Genomic DNA, 7,774 nt, shown 5'->3' with positions numbered 1-7,774 from the left:
AGACAGCTGCTCTGTGGTGTTCAAGGGACATGGAAAGTACAAAAATCAACACGCTTCAAGTTTTTGTTAATTTACATCAGCCTTTCTGATAAAACATTGACATCTGTGGTTCAAGGAAGGTAAGGAATGGAAACACTGCCAAAAAGGTTAAAGGGATAGTTCACCCAAAAATGAAAAGTTACCATTAACTGTAATAATCCAGATTTTTGTTTGTACAAGGAGTCTGACAACAGAGATATGATCTCATCATCATCCAGTCTGTCTGGAATGACATGAAGAAACAGAACGAACTAAAACAGACTAAATCCAGAAGAACTGTGGCAACGTCTGCAAAGCTACATGAAAAACAATGCGCAAGTCTACCTAGGGCAAAAGCTGCTTTAAATGCAAAGGATTAAAACACACCAAAGGTTGATTTAATTTAGTAAATAAAAGTTAATTGATAAAGAAAATCCAGCATTCTAAATAAACAGTATTTTTACACAAGTGCCTTAAACTTTTAACAGTACTGTAGCTTTGCAGGTAGGTCTCCTGAAGCATCTTGATGAAGACATTGCCATAGTTCTTCTGGATTTATTCTGTTTTAGGTTGTTCTGTTTCTTCATGTTATTCCAGACAGACTGGATGATGATGAGATCAGATCTCTGTGTGGAACACTGGCTCTTGTCACACTGACTCCTTGTGCAAACAAAAATCTCGCTGGATTATTACAATTAATGGCAAAATGAATGTTTGGAAATGTAAACTGATATTTCCTACTGACACACTACAGCAAAAGATAAAAACTGACTTAAACCATTTTTAGCTGGTGAAAAAAATATTAGTGTTCTAATAACTTTGGCCACTACTGTTTTAAATATTTGCAGACACATATTGAAAACAGCTGAAAGGGAAAACTCCTACATTTATTAATGACTATTTTCTAAACAAGCCATTCCAATGGCATTTCAATTAGCTACACATAGAGGGCAGTGTTTAACACATTAAGTCTTTTTGACATTAAAAAAAAATGTCTGAAACTAACATAATATAATAATTACATATACATATTCATAAATTATGTAACGTTAGTTTCCATCATTCAGAATAACATTATTAGTATTTAACAAGTTGTCAAATAGTGTTGGACGAATACCGAGACCTAACAGCAGGAAAGCTGGAAAAACAGGCAGACCACATTTCGAAAATAAAAAGACTATCGTCTCTACCGTCATAACATGACTCTTTCAACTACTTTAAATCACAAAAGACTTAAAAGTCACTCGGTTTTTTTTCAGACAAATAACTTCAGTTACATTTAAGCCTCTGGTGAGGGACATAAGAGGAAGATTAAGTCCTGTCAAACCCGTTCAACCTGAAAATGTTTAACGTAAGTGATATTTAATTGTTCAGACAAAGCCATATTATTAAGCCATATAAAGCAACATAGCATTAGGAAGTATTTGTTTAATTGTTTTTTTAATAGTTGTCATTTTTATTGTATAATGGTTTCGCTAAACCAAAAGAAAATTGCTAGTGGGTGTCTTGATTGATTCGGTTCTAACTGATTGAAAAACTTGGAGCCACACAGGACTCACCCAGAGAAATGTAAACAAGAGCGTTTGAACGTTAACGAGCTGACTGCTTTATTTTATGACTTTCCAAACAACACTTTTCCGTGTGTCGCTTTACTCTATTACTAACCATATCAGCTAAACTGTGTTAAAAACATCTTATTTGTTTCTTACCTGAAGCGTCACACCCGACATTGTGAAATAATGTCCGACACAACGAGATAGAGATGCTCAGACTAACCGAAACTTCGCTCGAGTTTATGGCTCTGGCTCACGCGGCGCCTGATGGAGTGACACTAGAAACCATATCCAGACTTCCAAATGAAACTGAGAGCTCAAACAAAAAAGACATTCAAATGGGATAAAAAAAAAAAAAGTTGTGTGCTGTTGGGTGCTGGAAGAAGATACAGGTGGCAGACTGTCAGCTGGGAGGCTAGACGGCTCTCGAATTACCGGTAGTTTTTTTTTTTTGTGGAAGCTGCTGTGCCTTTCCCAGTTCCTGAGGTTTGAAAAATCCTCGCCGCCTCCCTTTTCAACGATTGGATGACAGCGCTGTCAGTCACAGGCGTAGCAATGATGTCATTTGGCATAGCGACCAATAGCACACGATACTATCAAGTACTTCCCAACTTTCAAGTTCTAGCATGGGCTTTAATTTATAAACATGCCGAGGAATTCAGAATTTCTTTCCAAATACCAAATACCTGTAACTCCAAAATAATTTGCGGTAGTTATGGGAGCTATTCCTTCTGATGTGTGCGTGCTGCTTCCACATCAAGAAACAAAAATGATAAAATAAGGTCATTATTTCTTGAGAATTTAATTTCTGCTCTACATGTAACCTTTTTATTTCATTTTAATTTATTTAATAATCTTAATTGAAAAATGTCTGGTCACTTCAGATAAATAAAGTGAAAGAAGTGTATTTTAAATTGATCCACAGCTTTTATCCTGTAAAGAAGTTTATACAAAAGTTTAGAGCTGAAGTAAAGCTAACATGTTAGTTTTGTTTGAAGGCTGATGAAACAGTGGAACACTTATTTTGGTCATGTCACTACACTCAGGAATTTTGGTACGATATTGGTGCTTTTGTTAAATTGAAAATTTTGCCAGAATTTTCTTTACAAATGTGAAATGTTATATTTTGGGTACTTTGACTCAGACCCCACAAAAGAAAATATTTGTTTTATTAAAAATGTAATTCTTTTTTATATATTCACAAATGTAAATTCTCAAATTCTAAACCTTTGTGGTCTTTTTAAGAGACATGGAAAATTATATTAATTTGATTTCAATATCTACTAATAATAAAGCTATGAAGACTGTTAAAATTTGTTCCCCACTTAAAGATTTTGTGTAGGAAATTTTATGTAAAACAATGGCCCTTTTTTGCTTTGTTTATTTATTTTGTATTATTATTTGTTTGTTTTTTACCGTTGTACTGTTGTTGTCTTTCAAGTACCACTATACTGTTGATATTTTGTATTTTGTACTGATTAGTATGTTCTTTTTTTCAGCAATAAAAAACACGACTATCAAGTAAAAAAAAACAAAAACACTACTATTAAGTACTACTATTATTAATAATAATAAACAGGCATTTACCCTATTATTTAATATACACAAGGGTATATTACCAGGGAATATACACCAGGGAAGCTGCAAAGTTTTAATAGTCAGAAAAGGCATAGGATGTGAAACAAAAATTACAATCTGCTGTTATACAAAACAAAGTTTCTAACGTTATTTATTAAAATCCTTATATTATAATTTTTATAAACAAAATAGTGTATGAAAAGGTATAAACTGTTACATTTAAAACAGAACAATAAAGGCTATATAATACTATTAATAAATGTATATCATGTATAGATAAATAATATGTAAATAAAATTTGCGCTCCAGTTGTCTCACATCTCGCGATGGTTGTTTGAAATCTACGAGACTTTACTTGTATAAATCCGCTATTTGAGATTTCAAGTGCGTCATTCGGATGTCATGGCGGCTTTGCTTGCACAGAAATGCGCGTCACCGGTGATTCTCAAAACACTTTCAGCTCCTCAACTGAGGATGCAATGTGGGTATCACAAAAAGGTAAGCTATTATGACTCATGCAGTTTGCTAGTGAAGTTTTTTTTGCTGTGAGTTTATGTATTTGAAGTGGTTTTCTGTGGGTTTTGTCATCTCGTGATAATGACAGTCATCGGCACTGTACTAACACGATTAACTTGTGACATTGCAAGTTTTAGCTGACAGTCAGCTTTATTCTTTAAGTCAGTTAGTTTTAGATCACATTTAGTATAAGCTGAAGAATTAAGAACGAACTTATTTCTTTGTATGAGTCTATGATTTATCTATAATATAACATTTTGAAATTAGTCATCATTTGTATTATGGCAAAATGAGTAGGCACTAGGCAACACAACTAACTAGCTCAAAATGGTGAGGAAATTGGAGAGCATGGTCGTTTATTTGTCTTGTATAACAATAAAATTAATTTACACATGATCCTGACTTTAAGCCAAATTCTTTAATTTGCCCCTCCCTTAAACTTTATTTTTATTTTAAAGGTTGTGGACCACTATGAGAACCCAAGAAATGTCGGGTCTTTGGATAAAAATGCCAAGAATGTGGGCACAGGGTTGGTTGGTGCCCCTGCTTGTGGAGATGTGATGAAACTGCAGGTGATCCTAACAATACGATTAATGAATTGCTTAATTACTCTTCTTCCTAAATAGTCATTTTTCCGACTGAGTAAGTTCACTACTGTAGGCTTATTAACTTTCATTTTATAGCACAGGTTTGTTATGACAAGCATGTTTGCATTTGTGACATGAAACGGTGCAGAGGCTACACAAAGGGAAACAAAATTGTTTATAATATATTATTTTGCAGCCTTACACAAATCAAAAATTGTAGTAAAGCAAAAGTATCTTACAAGATCCTAAGTCTCTGTAACATGACTAAAGTCATAGATTGGATTGTGCTGACACAGGATGACTCTGCATATTTTAGGTTATCCAATTTATTGTTTATTTGACAGGGACAATACAGGATATGATATTTGTAGCACTTGTGACTGGTGGGTGTTTTACTATGGACTCAAAATTATAATAACCATATATAAACAATATATACAATTTATGTGACCCAGGACCACAAAACCAGTCATAATGGTCTTTTTTTTTTTTTTTATTAATTGAGATTTATACATTTATATAAGATAGATCATCTAAATAAGCTTTCCATTGATGTATGGTTTGTTAGAATAGGATACAACTATTTAAAATTCTGGAATCTGAGGCTGCAAAAAAATTGAAATATTGAGAAAATCACCTTTAAAGATGTCCAAATGAAGTTCTTAGCAATGCATATTACTGATCAAAAATTAAGTTTTGATAAATATATAATGTACAAAATATCTTAATGGAACATGATCTTTACTTAATATCCTGATTTTTGGCATAGAATAAAAATCAATAATTTTGACTCATACAATGTATTGTTGGCTATTGTTTTTCCCACCTACTGTAGATCGAGGTGGATGAGGCTGGGAAGATTGTGGATGCCAAGTTCAAAACCTTTGGCTGTGGCTCTGCTATTGCTTCCAGTTCCTTGGCCACTGAATGGGTGAAAGGCAAATCTGTAAGCAAAAATGGTCAAATTTGCTAGTTCTAGTTGGTGAAAATGTTTGTCGTCTTTTTCAATCTGCACTGTAACAAAGTTTAATTGTAAACTTAGTGTTTTTGTCCTAATAAAAGTATTAAACCTAAAAATTCTCATCAATGTACAGGTTGGTGAAGCCCTCAAGATAAAAAACACTGAGATTGCTAAGGAGCTTAGCCTTCCACCAGTCAAACTGCACTGCTCAAGTAAGCATTCCTTTTAATTTGATTGTAACCTATTTACTTGCATTATATTTGCTGCTCTGGTTAAAAAAGTAACATGATGTTCCTGTATTTAGGACGTCCCTCTTCTGTAACTGACCTCATTCTTTGTGCTCTGTAGTGCTGGCGGAGGATGCCATTAAAGCAGCTTTGGCAGACTATCGTCTGAAACAGGAAGGTGAGCCGGTTGAGAAGACCGCCATGGCTCGCAACTAGGAGGTGCTCTTGATCTTCTAAATCTGTGGTTCTCAACTGGTGCTTCAAGACCAAAAGGGGTTTAAGGTCTGTTCTGATTGGCTCGTGGGTAACTGGGACCATGCTGAAGAATAACAGCGCTAACTAACTGCCAGTATTAAAATGAAATTAACCATATAAACATGCAGAGTCCAATACACAGACTTATCATCTTGGAAGAGAATAATGCATTTATTTTCTTTCATTGTGCAATGTTATTGATTTTGCATTTTGTTAAGTCTACACTACTTTAGGGGTTGGATCACCATTTGATGTCCAGTGTAAAATCTAGGTCTTGAAACAAATCCAGTTGAGAACCAATGCTCTTTATCCTTACTATGAGTTAAGACCAAAGCTCTTCAACTCTTGCAATGTAGCCAGTCTTTTAAACGCACAATGTAAAAGTAGTGACCAATATACTGTTACGGTCCAAGCTATATTTGTTTAGATATGTTGATGTAATGAAAAGGAATGTAAGGCTTCATTCACACTGCAGGCAAATGTGGCCCAAATGTGACTTCAATCTGTTTTTCTCATGACGGTGTGAACAGCACAAACACCATGGAATCTGATCTTTTCGATTTCAAATTATGCCACTTCGGTATGTGGTACTAAATCTGATACAGGTCAGATGTTTTGCAATGTGACCGCAGTCTAAACCGTCATTTGGGAAATCATGAGACTCTTATGTCACTCTAGTTCAACATCGCCCATGGGAGATACTTCAAAGATTTTACATACCAGAGTTATCAAGACCATTGCGAAAGGTAGTCAGAAGTACCTTTGCGCAAGAGTGTTGCCAAGTCCAGAGTTTTCCTGCGGAATTGGGCTACTTTTTCACTGTTGCCAACTGTTTTCCTGAGTTTTCCATGGGTTGAAGTGAACCCACTAATGCTGTTTTTACCCCCCAGAATGCATATTGGCTAGATTTAGACTAGTTTTGAGATGAAACTGTGCGGAATTTGTTACTTTTTGTTACAACCTTGTTACTGTTCTTTTGCGCATACAGGTCAGTTCAGAACTATGATCTGCTCACACTGGAAATCTGATATTTGCTCACACTGGAAATACTGATATTTAAACAACTACACCTAAAATTGAATTGAGCAGTAATGCTCGCAGTGTGAATGTAGTCTTGAGGTTTCACTTGATGGCTATACACGCACACAAATTATCTTACTCTATTTTAGCTTGAAGGGACGAAAATGTGATTCTGATGGTGATTTATGCTGCTGAGCTTTTATTTGATGACCTTTCAAACATCTAAATAAAGCATGTGTTAAACCTCAGTCATGTGGGTATTGGATTTATTGCTACTGGGATCTAGAAATTTGAAGCATATTTACAATTAAAATATAAAGTGATGAACTGATTTAGCATTGTGCTTGGTTTTTCTTTAAAACAAATGTTTTAAAGGATGGCAGCTGGTTTGAGCTGGTTAAAGCTGGTCCTTAATTGGTTATGAGCTGATTTAAGCTTGCAGGTGCTTGTCCTAAATAACCAGCACAAACCAGCTCACGGCCAACTAAGGACCAGTTTAAACCAGCATAACCAGCTGTTTTTTTTTTTTTTTTTTTGTTTGTTTTTTTTTTTTTAACTTGGACTGTAATTATAAATCTGTTTTGGCTTCAAAAAGTAACTAATTGGTAATGAGCTGGTTTAAGATAGTCCTAAAGCTGGTTTAATCTGGTCCTTGATTAGTCTTGAGTTGGTCCTGTAGTGGTTTAAGGTGGTCCTTAATTGACTTGGACTGTGATTTATAAATCTATTCTGGCTCAAAAAAGTAACTAATTGGTCATAAACTGGTTTAAGATGATTCTGAGCTGATTTAAGCTGGTCTTTAATTGGTCCTGAGCTGGTTTAAGTCGGTTCTTAATTGATCATGAGTTGGTTTAAGATGGTCCTGAGCTGTTTTTTTTTAGTTGCTGGTCCTAAGTAACTAGCTCCTGCTCAGGACCAGCATAAACCAGCTCACAACCAACTAAGGACCAGTTTAAAACAGCAGGTTTTTTTTAAACTTGGACTGTAATTATAAATCCGTTTTGACTCAAATTAACTAATTGGTAAGTTATTTCATTTTAAGAGTAAATTAGAAGTTTG

General features: G+C 34.7%; 1 protein-coding gene across 1 annotated transcript; it reads left to right on the top strand.

Moving 5' to 3' along the window:
* Positions 1-3,542: 3,542 nt before the first annotated feature.
* Positions 3,543-6,963, top strand: iscub (iron-sulfur cluster assembly enzyme b). The gene is made up of 5 exons (XM_073840283.1): positions 3,543-3,647; positions 4,124-4,237; positions 5,088-5,198; positions 5,347-5,425; positions 5,562-6,963. Exons 1-5 carry the CDS (start codon positions 3,552-3,554, stop codon positions 5,654-5,656), a joined length of 495 nt encoding a protein of 164 aa, XP_073696384.1. The 5' UTR covers positions 3,543-3,551; the 3' UTR covers positions 5,657-6,963.
* The last annotated feature ends 811 nt before the right edge of the window (positions 6,964-7,774 follow it).

The sequence above is a fragment of the Garra rufa genome, chromosome 5 (genome assembly GCF_049309525.1).
Source record: "Garra rufa chromosome 5, GarRuf1.0, whole genome shotgun sequence".
Classification (NCBI taxonomy): Eukaryota; Metazoa; Chordata; class Actinopteri; order Cypriniformes; family Cyprinidae; genus Garra; species Garra rufa.
Note: the sequence above shows the minus strand (reverse complement) of the source record. Positions and strands in the feature narration are given on the sequence as shown.

Excerpts from the sequence above, each read along its gene's own strand:
- iscub (XM_073840283.1), top strand. The coding sequence starts at position 3,552 with ATGGCGGCTTTGCTTGCACAGAAATGCGCGTCACCGGTGATTCTCAAA. Across the intron at positions 3,648-4,123 it reads AATGTGGGTATCACAAAAAG|GTTGTGGACCACTATGAGAA; the intron begins GTAAGCTATTAT and ends TTTATTTTAAAG. Across the intron at positions 4,238-5,087 it reads GAGATGTGATGAAACTGCAG|ATCGAGGTGGATGAGGCTGG; the intron begins GTGATCCTAACA and ends CACCTACTGTAG.